The 27,349-nt window shown below is 41.3% G+C and overlaps 1 protein-coding gene across 1 annotated transcript in view; it reads left to right on the forward strand.

Moving 5' to 3' along the window:
- thsd7aa (thrombospondin, type I, domain containing 7Aa) overlaps positions 1 to 27,349 on the forward strand; it is a 96,010-nt gene that overhangs the window by 20,713 nt on the left and 47,948 nt on the right. The window contains 2 exon segments of the mRNA XM_041966910.1: positions 16,152 to 17,274; positions 23,753 to 24,001. Coding sequence (XP_041822844.1) covers positions 16,152 to 17,274; positions 23,753 to 24,001 — 1,372 coding nt within the window.

A 27,349-nucleotide genomic window follows, 5' to 3' on the forward strand; every position in this document is an offset into this window, starting at 1 on the left:
TTAATTTTTCAGTATTTTTATAAAAACATTAAGAAAAGCAATTTAAAGACAGATGTATGATTTGATGTGTGATAATTGATCTGCAGAGGCTGTATGTATGTGTTTATTAGATCATTCTTTCTCTCTCTGAATCTTTCTATCTATCCTGTTCATGGATGATTTCCTGTTCCAAGTCTCAGGCCCATACAAGCTGATTTTCATTATCTGTGACATAATTGGATCAACTGGCTCCACTGACCTGAACAAATCAATCCTAAATTAATTTGACAATACTAGGACAGGTTTATAATCTGTATCCCCAAACAGAACCAGAACACAATAATCTGTTCTATGTCCAGAGTAGAGGTAAAAAAAAACAAATAAATTTACACTTTTTGTTCCAGTTTGACCAGGAGAAGAGGTGGATGTAAGGAAGCCATCTCACCAGAACCTAAATAAAAACCTAAAAACAACGAATGGAACTAGATGACAGACTGAAACACTGGCTGTGTACATCATTTCAGAGTAACACTGCTCTTAATAAAATAAATTATAATAAGGTATAACTACATTTTAATTTAGTTTTTATTAATCTAAAATAAGTCAAGTGAACATCTCCATATTGACCTCATATCAGCAATAATCCAGCTTTCACCAGAGTTTCAGTGTGTAGACAACATGTTAGAATGATGATGATGATGACCAACGACAGTGACAGGCGAAACGCATCGCCACTCAGGTGTAACCCAACATACGGGACGCGACGAACAGCAATGATGCACTTCATGCTCTCCGATCGCTTTTCTCCAGAAAATTTGATTAGTTATTATAGTGGTGGGAAATTTGGCATTTTCAAAGCAGTTAGCGCCAGACAAGGCGTGGAGGATGAAGACTCAAGGCTGATCCAGATAAATCCAGGACCTACCTTCGGACAAATTCACCCTGGTGCCACGCGGCTGCCTTTTTTTTTCATTTACATCTCTATAATCTTTGCGTGAAGTATTGTAAAGTATGGAAAAGTCAGACGCAATAAAATGATCTGTTCATCCATACTGGAAGTGTTTGCAGACTGTGCTGTCCAGCCTCTCAGTCAATGAACTCCTTGCTGGTTGGTTGTAATGCCAGGCGACAGCAACAAAGATGGAAATTTTTCTACTTTCTTGTGTTGCATTACAAGCTCCTGCGTGCACATCTACGTGAACGAGCACAACATGCGCATATATCGCCTGTCACTTGGCTGGAAGAGGGCAGCCATTTTTGCCTCATCGTTTCATAGGAAATGATGGGGAAGGAGCAACAAGCCCATTTCACTGGATCCTTGTGTGGCTAGCAGCATGTTGGGAGCTGCTGGGCTGCTGACACTTGGGCAGAGGTCTGTCTCAGCCTGATCTGTGTCCGTCAGAAACATTTTCCTTTCTATTAATTTTAATATCTTCCTATACAAATTCAGACTGGTTACAGGATATATACTGAAGCTACTTTAAAATCAGTTGCTGCCTTGCTAGCTTCCTTTTTAAATGAAACTGGATCATGTAGCACTAGCTTAGTCAGCGCAACATGGATCCTGTGATACTCTTTAAGCATCTTCCTAGTTTATTTTCAGCTCAAATGTGATGAGTATAGGTTGGCCTTACATGAGGACTGAGAGGAAACTCAGAGGAGACCATGTGTTTTCAGTCACTGCCCCCAAAACTGTGGAACGGTCTGGCATTGCATGTTAGGCAGGCTGATTCAAATCCTGTTTGCAAGTCTTTCCCTAAAAAGATTATTTCTCATTGGCTTTAACTCTGCATGAGATGCTGTCATTTATCGTTACCTCTTAATGTTTAATGTTTTTATTAATAGGTCATCAAGTTTTTGCTGTGTTTCATTTTGCCGTTTACAGCTCTGTGGCCGACAGTATTGTGGTTGCAAAGTGCTCTACAAATAAAACTGGTTTGGATTGGATGCTCTAAACCTGGACCTTCCTTTTTTTTTTTTTTTTTAACTTGTCCTGTCCAGCATCATAGCAGCAAAATGATAATCTGGTTGCTGTATCGTGCTGAACAAATTTGCTCTGCCAAGGGGAGGCCTATGGGTAAGGCTCCTCTTGATAATCTGATTCATTTATTTATTTACTTTGAATCACGGAATCTATGTAATCTTGCTGGACCTGACCGGAGGGGACAGAAAAAGATGGAAAATAGCAAAAAGATGCAAAAGGGAAAGAAGAAAGGAGACAAAAACATCACGGACAGAAGGAAACGACCCTTCAATCCACACCATCACCAGACAACAAACTGTTACACCTGTACATGAACACACCAGAAAATTTCCTACAACTTTTACAAAAGCAAAAACACACGCATATAGAAAAAACTAGTCATTAAGAGTTTTTAAATAATAACCAAATCAAAAAGACATAACAGCGACCAGATACTAACTCACAGGAAAAATACAACAAAAAAAAATTGAATAATTATCTCTTATATTAAAAACCCACTGGACAACTCAGTGACTGTGTCAGCATGCAGAGCATGAGAAACAAGGAGTGATCAGTGATGAAGAGTGGTGAGTGAGATCATGCAAATGCGACCTCTCCTCCACGGAGGCCAGAGGCAGACCAGGGCCAGAGGCCCGGGCCCTCAGCAGCAGACCCGGAGCACCAACCCAAGCTACCCCACCATGAAGACGACTCCAGCCCCACCCGAAGGGCGGCAGAGGAGAGCCCCAGCAAGAGCCCCCCACGGTCCCGGGGCACAGGCCCCAGTGGGCCAAGATCAGCAGCCGCCGGCCCCGCCAGGGACCGGCCACCCAGGGCAGCCCAAGCAAAGGGCCCAGGGCCCCAGGAGCCCAGAGGCGGCCCCCCCACCCCCCAAAAGCAGAGCGCCCGCAACATGCCTAGGAGGACCAGGCCCCCCCAGACAGCCACCCAGCGTAGGCCATCACACACCCCGATGTTCCAGCCACACACCCCGGGAACCAGGGTGCTATTGGCCCCCTCCCCCCACTCCCCCCACTCCCCACCTACTTCAATCTGCATAAACCTGGACCTTCCAAGAGACTTGAAGTACACTTTTGAGCTAATTCAGAAGGTGCTCAGGATCCCTCCTGTTACACAGGACTCCTCGGAGACAAGGGCAGGTTCAACATCCTTTATTTAACAAACAGGATATGCATGAAGAGGTCTTACTATGACAGAACTGAAGGAGTAGATCAGAGGGACAGGAACCATGGAATGGAGTAGGAGTGAGTCCGCTGTGTGTAGGTTAAGGTCCGACAGGGAATGACTGTGATGTTGGTGTATATAAAGGACTGGGGAACAAAGGAAGACAGGTGTGGCAGGTTGACTAGATTACTGATGAGTGGATCTGGAACTGGTGTGGAGGATCAGGGAAGTGAGGAGTGACTGGAGGAGCGGAAGAACAGGAGAGACTGTAACACCTCCAGAGCTCTGGTCCTAAACAACAGTTTGTTAGCTGGTATAATTGATTGTGCTTTGAAACAACCTGAGATTATGTTGCCATGGAAATGTTTAATTGTTCTTAAGATTTTTAAGGGATATTTGAATTCTTTAATACAGACCTCCTGGGCTGCATGGTGGTGTGGTGGTTAGCACTGTTGCTTCAAAGCAAGGAAGTTCCTGTTTGAGTCTTGACCTTTCTGTATTAATGATTGTTTGTTTCTCTGTTTTGGTCCTGTGATGGACAGGTGACTTATCCAAGGCGTACCTGCCTCCCATCTAGTAGCTGCTGGGATAGACTCCCATGACCCTACACTGGAATAACTGGGTATAGAAAATGAATGGATGGAATACAGACAGAGTTGCGTGGACTTTTACTTAGTAAAGCAACTAGCTGTAAAACAAACAAACAAACAAAAAAAAAAAAAACAATAACCAAAACAAAACCAAAAACCTGTTGTGTCAACCTATGGTTGTAAATGAAAATCAAAATGTTTAGTTTAACTTCAAGATTGAGGTGTTTCAGCTCAAAGATGCGAGTAGACCTGAATATCTATCTTAACTTTGTTAAAGGTCCCATATTATACATTTTTGCAACTATTTCAATGGGTGCCATTCTCTGGGAGAGGATCCAGCTTTTACTGGTGCCTGCTTGGTGATTTTAGAGGGCAGGCTCAGCTAGCCGGGGGATCGGGTCAATGGCAGTATCTACTACCGGGGGGAGTGGCTATTTCCCTTCATGAGGTCACAAAGGGAAAGATCTCAAACTCGCCCATTTGAGCACACGTTCACTAAAAAGTGAAGTGAGAGAGGTGAAAGAATTTTCTCTTTTTTGGGCCTCATACACAGAGGACACATTTGACTGTTAGAAAACCTTGGAAAGTGAACTTTGCATAATATGGGACCTTTAAATTTAAGATTTTACTTTAAGTTACACACCAGAACCCCTTAGCTAAGTTTACTCGAAAAGAGTGAAAAATAGAAAAACACCATTTAGAGGGATTTTAAAACATAAAGAAGGTTAAATGAAAAGGCATCGTAGACGTTAGGAGATCATTGCTTTTTACAGTCTGGGCAGATGTCTGTGCAGGTGTACAGAGCTAACAAAGCAGCTGGTTGTGTTTACCCATAATGCCCTGTGTTAAACCCACAATGCCTTTGTTGTGTAGTCCGCTTAGTGTTTTGGTTAGTGTTTTATTAAGTAAAAATAAAAACAGAAGCTTTTTTAACATTCTAAAAGACGTTTCCCCATAAACGACCCATAGCTGTGCTACCTGTTCATCGACACCCTGTAATAACATGGTTCCCATCCTATTTTCCTTGAGAAGCCTCTATTTTATTTTTGACTCTTTTTCTTTTGACTAAGTATGTTTTAAAATATTGTTGTATAGCAGATTTTGGTGACCATAGTTTCTTCACTTTAGGACCTGGTTTCAAAAGTTTGTGTTTTCAGGATTCAAACTGCTGGTGATAACAGATGATAACAAACTTAAAGAGAAACAGCTCAACCTGTCTCCATGTGGACATGGACTTCATTTAACATTTACACAGGCTGTGTACAGCTGAAACCTCTCAAACTCCCTGTGGTCGCTGGAGACCCTGTTGGGGGTCAGGGGCACCAGGTTGGGCACCACTGCTATAATGTGTGCTGTAACTTCCCAGTTACTACACATCTGACCAGGAAACAGGAAAGTAGTGAAACAGCAGAGGAGTAAACAGGGAACAGAAGCCATGTGAAGGTCAAACGGTGCTGCGACACAGACACACGATCTGCACCTGCCAACACCTGCAATGGAGTAAAATAAACTTCTGAATAAATTTAGGCTGGGAGGATGGTGGTAGGGGGCTGATAACATTATAAAGGTGCATGAGCTTTCTTTTAATCGATGGAAATCATGGCAGCAGTACATAATGTGCCTTGGTCTGACCCTCCAAGAGGAGGCGGTGGATAGGAAGACAACATGGAAGAAAAAAAGTGCTATTTGTTGGTCTTCACACAAGAAGCCGACACAAGGGGACAGAGGAGAAGGAGATGGAACCTCTGTCCTTTAAATGACTGGAAAATAGTTTATAATTAGCATTTAATTATTCAATGTTTTGCTTTTTTTAAAAAAATTAAACGGGTGGTAATTCCTCCGTCTGGATTATGAAGTGTCTTGGCTGTGCGTTAAGCTGGAGACTTTCCAGCTTCTGGCAGGAGGAGAGGGATTCCCTGGTCAATCTCAGGACTAACGCAGAGACAAAGAAACCACTAACTGTCCTTCCCAGGGTGCATTTAGAAGCACAGATTAACCTCAAATGCATGATTTTAGAACCATGGAGATTCCAACAGTCAGCATTCCCAGTAAAATAAAAGCTGATTTGACACAAACGTTCACGCGTTTCATTTCTGACTTTTAGCTTTCATCAAAATCAAATTTTTTAAAATTTTATAAACAGGATGAACTTCCAATGAGGTTTGCATTCTGTTTGCATTCATTGAAAAGAAAAAAGATTAATAATTAAATTAATAATTAATTAATAATTAAAAGGAGACATATTTCTTTAACAATTGATGTATAATGTTAGTTTTAGTTGCCAGGTTTTATCTTAAATCTTAAATCTACCAAATTATGCTGGATTAAGGACTTCAGTTATTCACTGGGAAGTTTTCTACATGAGGGTCGCAATGATTTGAACAAGAGTTTTTATTTGATTTTATATTTTGCAATAAAATTAATTGGATTTTTACATTTTATTTTATTTAATTTTATTTGAAATATAATTAATTTTAATTCCATTTTTATTTAATGTAAGGTTAATGGTTTCATTTAATTTAATTACTTTTTAAAAATTTATTTAATGTTTGTTTTAATTTAATTTAATTTAATATTTTAATTTCACCTTAATTTTTCAATTAAATTTAGTTTAATCTAAATTTTTAATGCCATTTGATATTTAATTGATTGATGATTTAATTTAATTTAATTTAATTTAAGCTATAGATTATCAAAGATCAACATCTTATCAGTCAAGTGAAGCACATTTTTCTGTCCCTTCTGGTCAGGTCCAGCAAGATTACATAAATGCCAATAAGAAAAAAAAAAAAAAAAAAAAAAATCAAATGCAAAGGCAAAGCAGCCAGACCATCATTCTGCTGCTACCATGCTGGACGGGACAAGTAAAAGAATAAGCAAACAGAAACTGTTGTGAAGCGGTGACTGAAGCAGGGAGATAGATTATCCATGAACACCAGAGGATCACAGCTGTAACGGAGAATCTGCAGTAACAGTAGCAGCAGACAGAAACTGAGGAAGAAAAGCTTCAACATTCTGATATTTATTCATTTTCAGCTTTGGCTTTGATTTTATTCCTCTTCTGTGTTCCTGCTCAATAAGATGAGTCTTTGTCCTCCTGCTGGTCCTGTCTCACCTCATTCTCGCTGGCATTTAAGAAACCTTCCCTCCCCCATCCTTCCCTTATTGTCCTACACCTCCACCACCTCTGCCCCCCTTTGCTCCCCACTTGCAGATCTTTATCCCCCTGCTCTTCCTCTCAGACGGCTTCCAGTTTACTCTTCATCATTTCACTTTAGTAAAAGCTAAATTTAATCCTTTGTGGTATCTATTCCATGATATCCCTGTTCATGTGACCAATAATGGCTTTTTGCAAAGCTTTTATTACGTCGGAAGATCGTTTCATCAGCTTCAGTTTAACATGCTAATCCTGACAGATATGGGGTTATTAATCCTTCCTGGTGGACCACCCAGAATATTCCATCTCCTGAGATCCTGTTTCCACAGGAATGGGGTAGAATGAACAGGTAGAGTTGAATGTGCTGAAGCTCCTGTTGACATTTTCCAAGCTGCAGAGTAGTTTCCTAATCAGATCAGGACAAGAAGATTAGAGACAATCCTGAATGTAAAGCTGGCGATTACAACCTTGAGCCACTGAGTTTCTTACATCAATGTCAAAGTCTCTTTATCTATCTATCTATCTATCTATCTATCTATCTATCTATCTATCTATCTATCTATCTATCTATCTATCTATCTATCTATCTATCTATCTATCTCTGTCTGTCTGTCTGTCTGTCTGTCTGTCTGTCTGTCCTTCTTTCCTTCCTTCCTTCATCCATCCATCCATCCATCCATCCATCCATCCATCCATCCATCCATCCTTCATCCATCCATCCATCCTTCCTTCATCCATCCATCCATCCATCCATCCATCCATCCATCCTTCATCCATCCATCCATCCATCCATCCATCCATCCTTCCTTCATCCATCCATCCATCCATCCATCCATCCTTCATCCATCCATCCATCCATCCATCCATCCATCCATCCATCCATCCATCCATCCATCCATCCATCCATCCATCCTTCATCCATCCATCCATCCTTCATCCATCATTCATCCATCCATCCATCCATCCATCCATCCATCCATCCATCCATCCATCCATCCATCCATCCATCCTTCTGTGACCCGGCTGACTAATGCTTTTCGTCTCCAGGGCAGCTGCAGTGAAAGGGTCACCCTGCCCCGTCCTCTCATGCCATGTGTGCTCTCTCTCCACATTGTGAGGTCTTTCCATCTTCTTCTTCCTCAGGGCTGGTTGTTTTCTTCCTCAGATTCCTCTTCAGATGAACTCCTGAGCATTCCAGTCCAGCTCTGTGACCATCCCTCCAGCTGTATAGACCTGGGCGCTCATCCCTGATTTCTGTTCACACATCCTTAAAATGGTTTCAGATCACGGAGGAGACTAGAGAACATTTTTATCTTTCATTTTCTTCATTTAAAAGACACCCTGGTTAATACTGCACAGAGAGTTAGAGATTCAAGTAACCGGCTTTTAAATGTGGGTGGGAGAGTATTCTAGAGAAATCACCACGGAGACAGAGTGAGGCTGATGTTGGGACTCAGGATAGTGCAGAGCGTCTCAGTAATGGTGATCCAGAGTGAGTGAACTGGTTGGCATGGATACGGTGTCTGTGCTACCTGAGGTGCATTGTGTGCAGATATGTGAATTACCCCGTCCCATTTTAAACGTTTTACTTTGAGTGGTGAGCTCTGTGAATAACTTCATGTCGTATAAGCTGCAAGCTGGCGCTGGTGGTCATGGAGAAGATGTTTGTTCCCAGAGATCGGGGTTGGGAGAAAGATCCAAGTCTTTTCCCAGCTGGTTGATGGGAGTGTTTTTGTAGGCTTTGTGCTGGAGATGAGTAGGTATAATTTAGAGATTAGTTTTTATAATTATTGATTCTAATAATTCCTACAGTTAATGGAGATGATTCTAATGCCTTGTTATGTGGAGGGGTCTCGGTCCTTCCCACCCTGTACCTCTGTACTAGTGTGTGAAATGGTTTAAACTGGCTGCCTGAACATAAGTGGCAGAGTTGTGTGATTTCTGTACCCAGGGGGAGAAATGAATGGGTTTGTTTGTTTGGGGTAGAGGGAATCATGGAGGAAAAGTATAAACAAGAAAGGGGAAAAACAACTTAACTGATTTGCTTTTCCGGCTGAGGACCTTGGTCTTGGATTTGGAGGTGCTGATCTTCATCCCAGCCGCTTCACACTCGGCTGCTAATTGGTCCAGAGAGAGCTGGATATCACGGCCTGATGAAGCACGTTGTTTCACGCAAAATGAAATGATATATCAAAAGGAGAGAAGTTTTTTGTAGATTTTCGTAGAAAAATTACATCTATACTCAGAAACTTTTGGATTACACAGATTTTTTCTGAAGACAAACTTCTTTTAAACAGTTGTTTTCTCTTTATATAGCTGCAGTTAAAATATTTAATGTTAATGTATAGAATCTAATTTTGGTTAAAAATTTTGGTTTTAAGGTTTCAGGAATTTCACAGAGGTAATAACAGCAGGATTAATGTCTCCACACTGAGGAAGGAAGTGATGTTTCAAGAGAAAAACAAGAATAATTTCGTTAGGCCTGCACAAGCGTTGCCAAACAGCTGCCCACATGCTCAATCCTTACTTTAAAATGGTTGTTAGGGAAGACATCCACCAGAGGGCAGAGTTCATTTCTGAGTTGTGATGTCAGTTCAACCCCGTTTCCACCAAAGAGTTGGGGCAAGGCAGGGCAGGCTGGGATGCATATTTTTGTGTTTCCACATGTGAAAATTGGAAAGGGTTTTCTAATACCCGACCTGACCCGTCTTACGTTTTTAGAACTCTTCTGTTGGGGATACCAATCTAACCAACTCAACCCAAAAGGGTGGAGCTTTACACATTGCAATCAATTGATTGGATGAAAAAAGGTCACTTCCCGTGTGACCTGGCATGAAAACAAAGCAGATTGCGTTGTGCTGCGATGGCGTCATGCTATTACATAGCTGAGGCATCTATTGCTATCCGGCCTCTCAGGTAAAGTTACAGTTGGCTGTGGAAACCCAACAAGATTAAAGTTTACAGACCACATCTGCACCCTAACCTCCTAAACCTCCCATCCTGACCCGCGCCCGTTGGTGGAAACGAGGCTTTTCAAGCAATAGCAAACATGGCAACAGTGGAGGAAATCATGACAATGTGCACTCAGAAAGAGACAAAAAAGACCATGAGACAAGAAAAGAGGCAGCTCAGTAGACGGTGGCGGTCTGTTTGGCCATTAAATACATTGCAACTTCATCTTCTTACATTTCGCTGGTTTTAGGGCAACTTAAGTGCTCAACACTGGCCCACATACTTTTGAGTGGTACTGCTCCGTTTGCTGCGCAGGGCTAGAAAGACCTCTCTTTGACCCAAGAAAAACCATCAGAGAGCTTCAGTGATGGTAATCTCCAAGTTGGAGAAGCAAAAATCAACAAGTGAGCAGAAAGCTGGAGTTGGTTTTCTGAGGACAGCAGGTAAATAATAGCATAAAAACTGGAAATGAGAAAAACATGTAAATATATAGTTTCTGTTGTGTGTTTGTTTCAATGGCAATATTTTCTCTCCTGAAGCCAGACTAGAGAGAACGATCTGCAGATGAGACTTAGTTTTGGGCCTTCTTACGGGAAGTAATCAGCTATTTCGTCACATCCTTGGGAACAATGACTGAGTAATGGTAAACAGGAATGAGGCAAGTTTCTCTCCAAAGACTGATTTAGCATCTAGCATATGGTGAGCTTGGTCCAACTGGGGGATTTATTTTAGTGTGTGACTGCTGTAAACTTTGAGTGACTTCTTCATTCCTGTTAATAAGCTTAGTTTACATTCTATTATTAGCTTCAGCTGCAGCTTTTTCTACTTGGCTTTCCTGTCTTGGCTGTTTGTGATGGTGGATGTGATTTTGAGACATTAAAAAGATGGAAAAACAGCTTTTTTATAGGTTCCTTCAACATATTAATAATTTTAAGTCAACAAGTGATAAAATATTTCAAAGTAGTTTGTTTAAAGTATTGATCAGGTCACATAATGCAGATGCTGGGCTCAAAATAATCTCAAGATTTTATGAGACAACACGAAATTAAATAAAGAAATATTACATATGTCAGACAAAAAAGAGGAAAATGAAACAAAGATCCCCATAGAAAGAAGAACTTTGGCCAGAACTTTGCACATTTCAGTGGAAGATGTGTTCTGTCTGACTAAGGACATTTGGCTGGAAAAGCCTTGTTAGTTACACCAGAAATCCCTTCATACTGGATCTTCAGGCTGTTGGAGAAACTGGATCTACAGAAGGAGATGATCTCCATCAGACAGTACACCAGGAAGCTGCCCCTGCAACCCACCCCCTGATAAGTAGTAGAAAATGGCTGAAGGAAAGGAAATCTTGAGCATTTCTGCTAGAAAGGCAATAAATTTAGCAGCTTCAAATAAACGTATGATCCATTATTTTTAAAATGAAAAGGATAAAACTTCTGCTTAAGCTTACAAAAAAGCTAATTTCAGGACATTTGGGGTGGGGGGGTGGGGGTGGTGGGGGGATGGTACAATGCTCCTCCTTTGTTTAAAAATTATGCTTGTATTTTTTAGTACTCTTTGTCTAACTGCCTGTATGCCAAATCGTTTTTGTACATATAAATGATGTGGATTTCTTTCCGTTTGTAAAATAAAACAAAAAAAATAAAAAATAAAAAAAAATCAGTCTAGATATTGTCAACCTTCCCCTCGAGTTCCTGTTGCACTGAATTCTGTTGATTGTCTGCTGAGGGTTGCAGTGTCACTGCTGCTAGCATAGTAACTCTGCTAGTTGTTTAAACTCCATTTATTTTCTTCATGAGAGAGTATCAAGTTTGCTCGAGTTTCTGACTGGGGAGCTTTAGGCTGAGCAGCTTTGGGCTGAGCATTTTGGGAGCATGGAGATGTGTGACTACTCCATCTTGCTGCTAACCAAATGACCCATCTGCAACCTTCTCATCGAAGGCTGTGAGGTCAGGCTAAATGTGAAATGTACTAATAAACCAGATTTTTATTTCTCTTCAGTCAGAATTTGCTGGTTCCTGCAGCTTTGTTGATTTCTTTCTCGTCTGTGGACATGAGGGTTTGCTTCTTGTAGTTCAGCTGCAGCAGAACACTGAGTGGGATTTTGTTTTGTTCTGACAATCCTCATTTGTCACTTGAATGATGTGACAGCTCAGGATTTTAGTGTTATTTTATTTATTTATTTATTTATTTGTGTGTGTGTGTTGTGTGTGTTTTGACCTATTCCTGATTTTGTGAAAAGTTGCAACAAAAGTGGTTTTGGGTGTTTTGGTTTTTTTCAACGTATTTTCATCCCAAACCACATAGAGTTTATTTAAAATATTGTGAATTATAATAATAATTGTAATGAATGAAAATTCAAATTCTGTTTTTCCAACATTTTTTATTCAAACAAACACACTTTTTTTTCATCATTCGGCAGAATCTTTTAAAACAGCAAAAAGAACAAACAAAAAACAAAAACCAACAAATTTCAAACTTTTTATAAAATGTATAAATCTACAGAGTACTGCGTCTTCCTCTCCTGGTCGTTTAACTCTTAAAACATTTTCTCAGGAACGGTAGCATGTAACGATAGTATGTATGGGTAGTGTGTAACGGTAGTGTGTAACAGTAGTGTTTAACGGTAGTATGTAACGGTAGCGTGGAAAGGTAGTGTGTAACGGTAGTATGTAACGGTAGTGTGTAACAGTAGCATGTAACGATAGTATGTATGGGTAGTGTGTAACGGTAGCATGTAACGATAGTATGTATGGGTAGTGTGTAACGGTAGTGTGTAACAGTAGCATGTAACGGTAGTATGTATGGGTAGTGTGTAACGGTAGTGTTTAACGGTAGTATGTAACGGTAGCGTGTAAAGGTAGTGTGTAACGGTAGTATGTAACGGTAGTGTGTAATGGTAGCATGTAAAGGTAGTGTGTAATGGTAGTGTTTAACAGTAGTATGTAACGGTAGTGTGTAAAGGTATTGTGTAACGGTAGTATGTAACGGTAGTGTGTAACGGTAGCATGTAAAGGTAGTGTGTAATGGTAGTGTTTAACAGTAGTATGTAATGGTACCGTCTAAAGGTAGTGTGTAACGGTAGCATGTAACGGTAGTGTGTAGCGGTAGTGTGTAACGGTAGTGTGTAAAGGTAGTATGTATGGGTAGTGTGTAACAGTAGTGTGTAACAGTAGTGTTTAATGGTAGTATGTAACGGTAGCGTGTAAAGGTAGTGTGTAACGGTAGTATGTAACGGTAGTGTGTAACGGTAGTGTGTAGTGGTAGTGTGTAACGGTAGTATGTAACGGTAGCGTGTAAAGGTAGTGTGTAACGGTAGTATGTAACAGTAGTGTGTAACGGTAGCATGTAAAGGTAGTGTGTAATGGTAGTGTTTAACAGTAGTATGTAACGGTAGTGTGTAAAGGTAGTGTGTAACGGTAGTGTGTAGCGGTAGTGTGTAACGGTAGTATGTATGGGTAGTGTGTAACAGTAGCATGTAACGGTAGTATGTATGGGTAGTGTGTAACAGTAGTGTTTAACGGTAGTATGTAACGGTAGCGTGTAAAGGTAGTGTGTAACCGTAGTATGTAACGGTAGCATGTAACGATAGTATGTATGGGTAGTGTGTAACGGTAGCATGTAACGATAGTATGTATGGGTAGTGTGTAACGGTAGTGTGTAACAGTAGCATGTAACGGTAGTATGTATGGGTAGTGTGTAATGGTAGTGTGTAACGGTAGTGTTTAACGATAGTATGTAACGATAGTATGTATGGGTAGTGTGTAACGGTAGCATGTAACGGTAGTATGTATGGGTAGTGTGTAATGGTAGTGTGTAACGGTAGTGTTTAATGGTAGTATGTAACGGTAGTGTGTAAAGGTAGTGTGTAACGGTAGTATGTAACGGTAGTGTGTAACGGTAGCATGTAAAGGTAGTGTGTAACGGTAGTGTTTAACAGTAGTATGTAACGGTACCGTGTAAAGGTAGTGTGTAACGGTAGTATGTAACGGTAGCATGTAACGGTAGTGTGTAACGGTAGTATGTATGGGTAGTGTGTAGCGGTAGTGTGTAACGGTAGTATGTATGGTGAGTATGTATGGGTAGCGTGTAACGATAGTGTGTAACGGTAGCATGTATGGGTAGTGTGTAGCGGTAGTGTGTAACGGTAGTATGTATGGGTAGTGTGTAATGGTAGTGTGTAACGGTAGTGTTTAACGATAGTATGTAACGATAGTATGTATGGGTAGTGTGTAACGGTAGCATGTAACGGTAGTATGTATGGGTAGTGTGTAATGGTAGTGTGTAACGGTAGTGTTTAATGGTAGTATGTAACGGTAGTGTGTAAAGGTAGTGTGTAACGGTAGTATGTAACGGTAGTGTGTAACGGTAGCATGTAAAGGTAGTGTGTAACGGTAGTGTTTAACAGTAGTATGTAACGGTACCGTGTAAAGGTAGTGTGTAACGGTAGTATGTAACGGTAGCATGTAACGGTAGTGTGTAACGGTAGTATGTATGGGTAGTGTGTAGCGGTAGTGTGTAACGGTAGTATGTATGTGAGTATGTATGGGTAGCGTGTAACGGTAGTGTGTAACGGTAGTATGTATGGGTAGTGTGTAGCGGTAGTGTGTAACGGTAGTATGTATGGTGAGTATGTATGGGTAGTGTGTAACGGTAGTATGTATGGTGAGTATGTATGGGTAGTGTGTAACGGTAGTATGTATGGTGAGTATGTATGGGTAGTGTGTAACGGTAGTATGTAACAGTAGTATGTATGGGTAGTGTGTAATGGAAGTGTGGGATAAACCGTCCAGGAGGTTTACAATCTAAATGTAGTTTTATTCAGAGACTATATGGTAAATCCACAATGATCCATGATAACAGCATTATTTAGTAGCATAAAAAAACTGAGGAAAAAGTGGAAACATGGAAATAGTTTCTGCTGTGTCTTTGTTTCAATGCCAATATTCTTTCTCCTGAAAGCCAAGACTTGAGACAATGATGCAGATGAGAAAAGGTTTGGTCACTGTTGATCTGTGTGTTATTTCTACAAAGTTCTGTTAGTAATAAATTCTGCTTTCTTGTTTCCTTACTGCTTTATCTATTGATACGATAATTTTACACAATTTTAGCTTCATAATCTGACAGCTGAGGCTTTCCTGGAAACATGATGTCTGCATGCTGACTGGGATTAAAAGGTTGAAGTTCCACATGCATTTATATATATATAACAAAACAGCAAACAACAGCAACGAAAATAGTAAAAGGAATAGCGTTTTAATGGAGTTTTAATGGTTAAAGTACAGTAGTTATATCTGGGAACAATGGGCCTCATTCACCAACCGTTCTTACAAACTAATTTGTTCTTAAATCCTACTTACAAACATTTTACAAAAATTGTGGCATTCACTAAAACCCTCTTAGCCAAGAACAGCCCCTACACCCTGGAGTACTCAGAGGAACATCTCAAAGCCATCACGTTCGAACAAAATCAGCATTTGTGTTTTCTGCTGTTCTGTTCATTAAAATACAATAAAACTACAATAATGTTTTTGTAAGATATTTAAATAACTTTTGGTGAAGTACAAAAATTGTTACTATTTAAGATAAAACCAATATTGCAGATCCAAACGTAATAATTTCTCTCAAGCAAAATTTTTTATCCATTTCATTCACTCAAGAACAAGTTGCAGTAAAGACGGATCTAATTCTACTGCTGGTATTTCTAACACCATCTGTACAAAAGACTGCACACACACCAGATTCATTCCCTCAACCACAAGAACATCGTTCCATAAATGTCCAAGTCACCTGTAACCCCCAGATTCTCCTGCGGAATGTGGTCTTAAATAATGAAAATGTGTGTCCTGAGTCCCACGCCAGGACACAAACCTGGGCTGGCTGCTCCGAGGAGCTGTGGTCTCTGCATATGCACATCTTATATTATCTTTTTTTTTAAATCATCAATTTATCCTTTTGTTTGGTATTTTTCCTCATCTGTTTTTCTTCTTTCTTTGTGCACACAGCCTGTAAGTCATGACCTTTTATGGGCATTTTTTGGGTGTTTACTATGCAACTAGGGCTGGCTGGTCTGTCCTTTCAACTTCACCAATCATGGAGGAAAGATAGAACAATTCCACATATTCATGAATCTACTGGAGGGTTTTCGTAAAAACCTTCTCAAGTACAACTTAAGAACAAATTTAAGAAGATTCATAAAAAAATACGTCCAACGTTAAGGCCCAATGTTCCCTCTTAGTGTGTGATATTTTCTACACTCTTAATAAAGGATATCTATCTTCATGTTGACATTTCCTAACTGGCCTTATTATGCTCTTTCCAGGTCCGTGGGGCCGTTGTATGGGGAGTGAATGTGGTCCTGGAGGCAGTCAGACCCGAGCGGTCTGGTGTTCCCATTCTGAGGGCTGGACGACCCTGCATACCAACTGCGAACAGGCAGAACAGCCAGATAACCAGCAGAGCTGTTTCAGAGTGTGTGACTGGCACAAAGACCTGTATGGCTGGCAGCTGGGTGCCTGGAACCAGTGTGTCCCAGTGCAGATGCGCAGCTCTGGGTTGCAGCCCTCCACCGTGTGCTCACGAGGAGAAGAGGGTATCCAGACCCGTGAGGTGGGCTGTGTTCAGAAGGCTGATGGTGAGCCTGCAGAAGATGCAATCTGTGAATACTTTGAGCCTAAACCACGACTAGAGCAGGCCTGTCTCATCCCGTGTCCTCAGGACTGCGTGGTGTCTGAGTTCAGCTCATGGACTTCATGTTCTAAAACCTGTGGCATAGGCTTAAAAAACCGAATCCGCTTAGTTCTTGCACCACCACTGTTTGGTGGGGCACCTTGCCCAAATCTGACTGAATTTCAGACATGCCAGCCAGGAATCTGTGAGGGAGAAGAAAGCCTTTACAGCCTCAGAGTGGGACCCTGGGGGCCCTGCTCGGTCCCACCATCACGACAAGCAAGACAAGCTGACAACCCCCTCGGAGAGAGTACCAAAAAATCCAGGAAAAGTTCCAAACTACCTAAAGAGCGTAACGTCCTGTCCAGAGAGGAAAACAAACAGACCAGAGATAATGAAAAACAGTCCGAAGAAGGAGATAAAACATTAAAGAAAGGTGATAAGTTATCCAGAGACAGTACCAAACCATCCAAAGCCAAGAGAAAACTGGACAGAGCTGCCAGGAAAGAAGACAGACTATCCCGACAAGCAGATCAGCCCAAACGACAGAAAAAGGTTAAAAACAAGGGGAAAAAAGAGAAAACCAAAGGAGGAGTCAAAGAGAGGGTAAGACAGAGAGGAAGAGGGAAAGATCCTGAGACCAGAGAGCTTCTCAAGAAGAAGAGGAACAAGAACCGTCAGAAACAGCCAAGAGGAAAGTTCTGGGATCTGCAAGTTGGTTATCAGACCAGAGAAGTGACCTGTGTTCACAAAAACGGGAATACTGAAGCTCTGAGGTGAGAACTTTAAGTTTTATTTATTTATATCTTTTGATGTCAAAAGAAACAGAGTAAACTAACCAAAAAGTCTAATTTCAGCTAAATCCCCTCTGCTGTTTGAAGACTGAATAAATCCTACGTATTAACTCTTGATTTCTCTCAGAGAAAAGGCTACAGAACCTCTACCTGGACTTGGGAGGCTTCTTTCTGGAAACTACACAATAAAATGGTTTTAAACATTTCTTTAGAAAACCTGGAAGAACATTAGCTAACGTTGACTTCCAGCTGTCCTTTAGCAGAACAGCTGCTGTTGACACAAAATCAAAGGTGCATTTATGCTCCTGTTACATACGTAAATAGGTACGCCTGTTCCAGTGTTACTGCCTTCATGCTTTCATGCGTCCCTTACGCTGGCGTGGTTGTTAGTTAATACATCTACTAGAGAGCAGTGCAGAGTTCATCTCTGAGTTCTAACATTAGTTTCAGACAATAACAAACATGGTGACGAAGGAAATCGTCATGATAATGTTAATTACCAGAAAGAGACAGCAGACAGTGGTGGTCTTTCCAGACAGTAAATACGTTGTGGCTTCTTCTTCCTCTTGGTTCCTTTCACAGATCGTCTGTTAGCTACACTGCTCAACACTGCTTCCACAGTTTTCGGTGGTACTACTGCATTTGTTGTGTCAGGCTACGCATTTGCAAGGCCCCCAAAACAAACCACATTAACTAAATATAGTACACAGAAGACGGACGAAAGACTCTGTACTGGAACAGTGGAAATATAGAAACCCCTTGCTATAACACCAACTAGAGTCATAACCTATTATAAAACTGCAAAATGACATGAAAAAATTGTAATATCAGTGCTGCATTAGATAAACACTACCATCATTTTACCCAGTTACTGAACATTTACCTTAACTCTGTGATACAAAGCTGCTGGTTATCCTGCAGGTGGTGAAACAAATTGCAAAAACCTGCTTTTCAGGCTGGGGAGTCATTTTCCACAATGACGCCTTGCTCATCCAGCAAAGATGATTTAATCCGTTCGTTTGGAGGGAATAACTCCCTCCTGATCTGAGGTTATGGTTCAGTAATGATCCTTTATGGAAAGTCATGATATTGAGGGGTCTTTATAAATGATTAATCGTGGCGTTAAATACCAAGATTAATTGTGAAAGGAAATAATCTTAAAAAACACAACTTTTCAGGTGACTTTCAGCTTTTTGTCTTGTCTGTAAACTGCTTTAGCATTTGAATGAGGAACGTGTGTTTTCTTTGTCTTGTTTAATGATCGTTTTTTACAGTTGGGGTTAACTAAAAGTACATATCAGTGTTAAAGGCCATGTCCAGAGACATCCAGGCTGTTAAAATGCAGCCAGCTCTGCAGTTCCCTGATGTTTTAATGTAACTGGTTTTGCTTGATGCTGGTTTCCTTTACAGTAACAGCTTCCTTCATATGTTCTTCCCTGCTGCCAGTAACTGTGTGCAAAGATTATTGACCATCTTACATGCACATATGATGATACAGAGTCTCTTGACTTGTTCTGTTACTCCTGAATGTAAACAAATGTAGTTTTACTTCAGTAGCTGAACTAACTGGTGCTACCATTTTTCATGAGTTGACTGAAATGCTTAATTAGCTCTGATGTTTTCACTGTCTCATCTCATTGCTTCCTTTATGTAATATTATATGTAGTTTTTATAGCTTCTCCCCCCTCACTGTGATCTCATTGCTGTAGTCAAACCAACAGATAGTTTATCTTCTTGAAGCTTACGTATCTGGTTACATTTGCAAATGGCTGCAGTGCACTTTGTAAAATCTGTTTTGCTGTCGATGCGTTTAAAATAATCAATTTTCTTTCTTTGGAAAATCTTAATCTTGTAAGCTGCAGGAGCATTTCATGCTGGAAGCGTCAGATCACCCACACTGATCCTCATCTGACACTCAGGGTTGTGGTGTCACAGGAAGAGGGTGTAAATACTTGTTTCTTCTTCTGTAGTGTTATGCAAAGCCGTAATCCGTTTACTGGAAGGTCAGAGGTGGTTGATAGCCCATGCAGGTTTAATTGAGCCCACCCTCACTGTTTATCTGGTGCTAACTGAATGTGTCTGTCTCGTGAGAATTACTGCCCGAAACATTTAGCAAGAAAAATCCTACTTAGTCAGAACTGTAGTATAATCTGAGCAAAAAACATGTTGGAGCTGTAAGCGACAGGTGACATGTGTGCATGTAAAATGTTGTGCTCTTCATAAAGACAACATACAACCAACCAACTTCCAACATGGAGGAACAGATCATTTTACTGTGTCTGACATTTACATACCTTACAATACTTCACGCAAAGATTATTGAGGGTGAATTTGTCCGAACGTAGGTCCTGGATTTACCAGGCTCAACCTTGAGGTCCGCCATCAAATGATGATATTCACCATATTTCCTTGTTGGTAAAATAGGATGAACCCAGGATTGTCATTTCCTTTTTTTTTCAAGAGTCAACAGCAGGATTTCTTTCAATTCGAGCAAAATCTTCTGGCTCTTCATGGCTCAGTGTGTACAGTGGTCATCCTGCAGCCCAAGGGTTGCCAGTTCAATCCCTAATCGGAGAGCTCATGTCAAGGTGTCCCTGAGCAAGACACTGAACCCCTAATTGCTCCTGTTGGGTCGTGGTTAACGCCTTGCATGGCAACGTTAACCTGGGACCAGTAAACCATAAAACCTGTTCCATATAACGTTAACCTGGGACCAGTAAACCATCAGACCTGTTCCAGATAACATTAACCCAGGACCAGTAAACCATAAGACCTGTTCCAGATAACATTAACCTGGGACCAGTAAACCATAAAACCTGTTCCAGATAACGTTAACCCAGGACCAGTAAACCATCAGACCTGTTCCAGATAACATTAACCCGGGACCAGTAAACCGTCAGACCTGTTCCAGATAACGTTAACCCGGGACCAGTAAACCATCAGACCTGTTCCAGATAACGTTAACCCAGGACCAGTAAACCATCAGACCTGTTCCAGATAACGTTAACCCAGGACCAGTAAACCATCAGACCTGTTCCAGATAACATTAACCTGGGACCAGTAAACCATAAAACCTGTTCCAGATAACGTTAACCCAGGACCAGTAAACCATAAAACCTGTTCCAGATAACGTTAACCCAGGACCAGTAAACCATCAGACCTGTTCCAGATAACATTAACCCGGGACCAGTAAACCGTCAGACCTGTTCCAGATAACGTTAACCCAGGACCAGTAAACCAACAGACACACAGGAAACAACTGGTTTTACTGGGTCTGTTAGGAAAACAGGTTCCAGCTGCTGCTGCTTTAGTATTGTTAGATATATTGGACCTGAATGTTTTGAATGCAAATATAGTAAAATATTGTGAATGTTTTTAAATTAAATTTTAATGGTTTAATATCGTTCCTGTCAGGCACAAACCTCCTGGTTCCAAAACTGTTATTTTTCAAGAAATGAATAAAACTGAATGGTTTTTGTAGGAATGGACATAATGTCATCAAACTTGGTATTGTGTTTTACATCATATTTGTTTGGTTAAATATTTGTAAACTACAGACAGACATAAAGGGTGACCAATAGTACTGATTTATGAAGGAATTTTGGACATAAGCAACGACATGCATGTTTTCTGTATTGATCTCACATGAAGTCATTTAAAGATTTTTTTGTTTAATTATTATGACCTTCTGATGCACCAGTGTATAACGTTTGGTCCATTGTCTCTACATTAAAAAAAAAAATATATAGGTTTTTATATAGGTTTTTATCGGTCTACTCACAACATTGAGGGTCCAGGTAGATTTTGATTGACAATCGAAACATTTCATATTTTAGGAGCATTTTCACTAATCTGGATAAATCTCTTTGTTCATCTTCAGGTTGTCAGTAAAGTAAATAAACTGTCCAGTGGAGATGGTCGGAGTATCAGTCAGTTTAAGCTAAAGACCAGTGCTGTACAAAATTATGGGTTGATAAAGGGGACGGATGAATTTAAATTCATGGATATCACCATTTTCTAATCAGACCAGACGGCAGATCATGCCACTAAAAGGAACGTGAGACTGGACTTGGACGTGTGAACGTCTCTGTGATTTAGGCAGCGGAAAAGCAGCTGAGGGGGTGAATGCCACTTTGTGCCGGTACATTTGTTGACTGGCTTCTACAGCTACTCAGAAACATGGAGTTACTCAGGCTACACATCACAGCCAGTCACAACGTGGCCCGAGGTAAGAGTAGGGCAGCAGATCTCTGCAGCAGATGTTTTCTTCCTCAGCTGGCGTTTTACCAAACTTCCCACATCTGTAATGTTGCAGCACATCTGCCAAACAGAGATGTCCATGATTTTGTTGTGGTGGCTCATCATGCTGATTCTGGATCTGATTCTGGCTCCAACATGTATATCTGGATCTGAGAGGCTGTGGTGACTTGAAGACAGAGGTTGATGATCATCACCATCACATTTTTGCCAGCAACTAAACCATTCCACCAGAGGACGCCTGTGATTTTTTTGCCATTAATGTTTGGAAGAAAATAGGCCCTGTTCTGAGGAAATAAGTCCAGACTTATGGAAAAATATGTCTATATTTTATTTCTGTTCATGTAGCCAATCTTTTACCAATGACTAAAAACACACCATTGCAACTCATAAACAAGAGGCCATGACAGTTTAACCCATAAGAACCAGCTCTTGGGGCCCTGGACCCTGCGCTCTGGCTACCCTGGGTGGCTGGTGCCTGGTAGTGTTGTATGGGGCTGTGGGGGACTCTGGCTGGGCCCTTCCTCTGCCATCCTCGGGGTGGGTTTCGGGGTTGTCTTCATGGTGGGGTGGCTGGGGTTTGTGCTCCGGGATTGCTGCTGATCGCCTTAGTCTGCTTCTAGCCTCTGTAGAGGCGTGGTCACATTTGTATGATTACACTCATCTCTGATCCCTTCTCATTCCTCATCTTCTGCATGATGACACAGACACTAAGGTGTTCAGTGGATTTCTGGTACTCTGGTTGTTGTTGTGATACATGTTACATGTAATTTATTTATTTATTGTTTTGGTTATTTTTTTAGGAACTCCTGATGATTGTCAGCTTTGTTTTCCTGTAAAAGCTGTGAGAATTCTCTGTTGTGTTTCTGTACAGGTGTAGCAGCTGGCTGTCTGGTGTCAGTTTGGACTGAAGGGTTGTTGCTTCTCTCTGCCATATCTCCGTCTCCTCTTCCTTTATCCTGCTCGCCTTTTACTTCTCTTCCGTATTCTCGTTGTTTTTCAGTCTCCTCCGGTCATGCTCAGCAAGATTACATAAATTTCATAATTCTAAATAAGAAAGTAAGTAAGAAAATAAATAAATAAGAAAGATTATGAAGAGGAGCCTTATACACATAAAGTTCCTCTTGGCAAGGAAAATGATTTCGGAACAACATGGCAGCCAGACCATCATTCTGCTGCTACCATGCTGGACAGGACAAGTTAAAAAAAACAAAACAAAAAAGAGACGTTCAGACGGGACTCATGGAGCCTTCAGATATTTTCAGGAAGTCATCCCGCAGGCAGTTCAGATGTTTACAGAGAAGCAAAACCTTGCCAGTGTGTGACCAAGCTGGTGACCAGTATGGGGAGGAGGTACCAGGCTGTGTATGGTTCTTCTACATGTTACTGTGGCCCCTGTTTGTTCAATGGAAACATGTTAAATCACCAATATATCTTATTTCTTCAGACTTCAATCATCCAATCCAAGTCAACAGCAGAATCAGCTGCTTAGCAAAGAAGATTTGGCAAGTTTTTCATAGGATTATCCCGTAAAACTAAACTCTGCTGCTCATCCCACAATTGCATTTTCCTTTCACTTGTAGCTCTATTTAAAAGGAAAATAAACAGGAGCATTATTCAGAAAGGTAAGAGAGGCCAAAGGGATCCTAAAGAGCTGCAGAGTTTTCTGTTGACAGGCCACTTTCCGCTGGACCCTCCACACAAAAATAATAAAGCTAAAAGATAAAGAAAGTTAAACACTAAAGGTGTCTGAGGGAGCTTGGTAAATGAAAGACGTATAATCAGATCATATGGGATTAAAACCGAAGCCAACATTTCCCCTCACCCTGAAAACCTTCTCCCTGTGGTGACACATGTTGATGGATGTTTTTCATCAGATCCATCAGAACTGAAGGAATGATGGATGGTGCCATGTAACAGGAAAATTCTTCATGGAAAAAGATTCTTTCTTCTGTAGGACTGAGACTTTGTTGGAGGTTCATCTTTTAGGGTTAGGATTTCCTGGTCTTCCTGGATAAAAGTAGATCTCTGTCCAAAGCCCCCTCCACCTTTCCTGCAGGATTATCTCCTTTGAGATTATTTTTTAAACAGAAATAAATTGTCTTTTGGAAGCTATTTACTTTTCTATTCTTTGTAAGTTGTGATTAAAGCTGTGAACCCAACAGCTGCTCCGTTAAAGTCTATTTATTTCTATCTTCTCCAGCTTTTGCTCTCAGGAGACTCTACCGGTCACCTTCCAGGGCTGCATCATTCCCAGAGACTGTGACGTGACTGAGTGGTCTGAATGGTCAGCTTGCTCCAAGGAGTGCTATGACCCCAACGGGTCTACGGGGGAGCGGACTCGTACCAGAAAAGTGAGCCAGTTTCCAATAGGTGGAGGAGAAGACTGCCCAGAGCTGGAGGAGAAGGAGCCATGCAGCCCCCAAGGAGAAGCCGTCCCACCATGCATTGTGTAAGGACCACACAGATAAAGCTAAGATGTTTATTTTTTCAGAAATAAAGAACTGTATGAGTTCAGGAGAAGAGTTTTACTAAATAAAAAGTCAGGCTTGGTCTTAACGAGATCAAATTTTATTGGAATAATTAAATTATTTTGTCATACAAATAACTGTGATTAACGATTGAACTGTCTGGTTTTATATTGTAGTGATCTAGCATCATTAAACAATGAAAATGTTCAAATTACATATTCATTTTACTTATCAATATAAAATACTTATTATTAATATCAATATCGAAGACCTCGGTCACCACTAAGCTTTTGGGATTTAATGGAAGCATGGAAAACCACTAAAGTACTGGTTCTTATTCGAAGGGATCTATAACATGATTCAAATGAGAAAAATCACAAACCACGACCAGTTAAAATAAATGTGAATATTTATTAAACTAGTCTAAAATGTGCATAATGTCAGAGGAATATTTACAAATTTTAAATAAAACACAACATGGTAAATGCATGTATGATGTCCAGACCAGATTCTTATTGTAAGGAGATGTAAGATGTAAGAAAAACGAAGACAGAAGTTAGTTAACCTGTGGTGGTAATTAAACTAAAGTTTAAGAGGAAGGCTGAGAAGGATTTCTGAATCCTAAGAAGGCTAAAAAGAAAGAATCTCATCTGTTTAAGCCAGAAGCTTAACTGAAAATCAAATTATTTCACTATAACCAACTCTACCAGACAGCCAACCAATTCTTAGCAGACATGCAGAGATCAGGACTGGTGGCCCTCGTCCGGTCCCGTTCGGACTGAGTTGACCCACTTACGACCGTTGTGATGACACAGGTGGAAACCTGGACGGGTGGTTTGGATCCCAGCTGAGCTTTCAGGAAGGCCTGAAGATTCATCACGCGTGATGGTCTGCAAGTTTGGGTCTGCAGGTTTGGGTCTACAGGTTTAGGTCTGCAGGTTTGGGTCTGCAGGTTTGGGTCTGCAGGTTTGGGTCTGCAGGTTTGGGTCTGCAGGTTTAGGTCTGCAGGTTTGGGTCTGAAGGTTCTGTCTGGTTGTCTGGTCTAGTCCCGAGACGCTGCTGGATTGGTGGTGTCACAGATGCTGGAATAGTGAAAACTGTCTGCTGTGTTATGGCCAAAGAGATCAAAAAGTCCAGCTTTGATGAGCAAAAACATTTACTTTGTAAACTGGAGCTGAAGTGTGAAAAGCCGGATTTAACCAGTTAACAAAAATCTGTATACAAAGAAAAAAGGCATAAAGTAAAAGAGAGTTTAACTAGTTAAAAACACAAAGGAGGAGAAAGTGTCCAGGATTAAAAGGCGTGTGCAGGCCAGATCTTCTCATCATGCATGTTAGAAAATGCAGGCTCGGAAACTTAATCAACAAACATCACGCAGGAGCATCTCTGAACAGAACTCCATTCTGTTCTCTTCTTCGCCTTCATCTCTTCGTTTCCTCCGTTCATCTTCTCTTCTGAATCCTTTGTCCTAAGTTTTGGAAGTTTATGGTGGTCCACACCATAAAGAAGTGTGGCTGACTATTTCAGCCTCTGTGGGCTGGTTCAGTTCTCATTCCTTTGTAAAAGTATCCGATTAAACATTGTTAAATACGTCTGCACACGTTAAGCTATTAAAGTCTTAAATGATGCATTTTTAAAATCATACACTGATACGTGTTGTAATGACACTGATCATCTTTTCAAACACCAGTAAGTACATAAAATGTTATTAAAATATTGAACAATAAAATAAGTAATATTGAACAAAGTTTCAAATCACAAATTATTCAGACTTGTGCCAATGGTGAGGGTCTGAATGGTCTGCATATAAGGATTCAAGGATTCAAGGAACTTTATTGTCATACCAGCTCACATTTACATGTTTATGGTACGAAATTAGAACTGAGGTCCCGGTTTGAGCCATAAGAAGGAGGGCAATAAGTGAAATAAAATAAGACATGAAGAGAAAAAAAAAAAAAAAAAAAATAGAAATATAGGCTAAATATAAATAGAATATAAGCTAAATACAATAGAATATAAACAGCACAATTTTAAATAAAATAAAAATAAAAATAACAGTAAACACTAAAGAGCCCAGTTTGCATGTGCAGCCTAGATAAATATGTGCAAGTATGTATGTGCATGAGGTAGTGGTAGTCCAAAGTATAACATTTCTGATATTAATATTAGTGATATTGCACTTATATGGACAGCAGGTAAACATGTAAACATGTGGACAGGAACTCCCCTGGGGGGGGTAAAGTGTTTGCAGTGCAGGTCTGTTTGTCGGAGTGGGGGGGTGGATTCAGTTTAGGATGGGGATGGGGGCAGGGCAGCAGGGTTTGGGCTGGTGTTCAGAGGTGGGGAAGTAGGGTGGGGAAGGGTGGGGTAGGGTGGGGAGGAGTCTACAAGGCATGGCAAGTGTTCAGCAGTCTGACAGCTTCGGGGAAGAAGCTGTTCCTGAACCTGGTGGTCTTGCTCCTTATGCATCTCAGCCGCCTGCCTGAGGGGAGGGGTTGGAAAAGTCCATGTGCTGGATGGGTGGAGTCCTTCATGATGCGGAGGGCCCTCCCCCTGCATCGTGCTGTGTAGAGGTCTGAGGTGGTGGGAAGGCTGCTCCCCATAATCCTCTGTGCAGCCTTTACCACCCTCTGCAGAGCCCTCCTCTCAGCGGCGGTGCAGTTGCCGTGCCACACGGTGATGCAGGTGCAGAGGACGCTCTCCACCGCGCAGCGGTAGAAGCTCCTCAGGACAGCGCTCCCTAGTCCGGCTCGCCGCAGCTTCCTAAGGAAGTAGAGGCGCTGGTGTGCTTTCCTGACCAGCTGGGAAGTGTTGGTGTTCCAGGTGAGGTCCTTGGTTATGTGCACACCCAGGTACCTGTAGCTGGAGACCACCTCCACAGCTACTCCTCCGATGTGCAGGGGAGGAGTAGGGCGCTTATCCTTCCTGAAGTCCACCACCATCTCCTTGGTCTTCTTCACATTGATGCAGAGGTTGTTTTCTCTGCACCACTGCACCAGGTGTTCCACCGCCTCTCTGTATTCCGACTCATCGTTGTTGTTGATGCGTCCCACAACCGCTGTATCATCTGCAAACTTCACTATATGACAGCTGGGATGTCTCGCCGAGCAGTCATATGTCAGCAGAGTGAACAGGAGGGGGCTCAGCACACAGCCCTGAGGAGAGCCGGTGCTGAGGGTGATGGAGGAGGAGGTGGAGTTATGGATCCTGACAGTCTGAGGTCTGTTGGTCAGAAAGTCCAGGACCCAGTTCCCCAGTGTGTTACTCAGACCAAGGGTGGAGAGCTTCTGGACCAGTGTCTGTGGGATGATGGTGTTGAAGGCAGAGGA

Source organism: Melanotaenia boesemani, chromosome 17 (assembly GCF_017639745.1).
Source record: "Melanotaenia boesemani isolate fMelBoe1 chromosome 17, fMelBoe1.pri, whole genome shotgun sequence".
NCBI classification, from domain to species: domain Eukaryota; kingdom Metazoa; phylum Chordata; class Actinopteri; order Atheriniformes; family Melanotaeniidae; genus Melanotaenia; species Melanotaenia boesemani.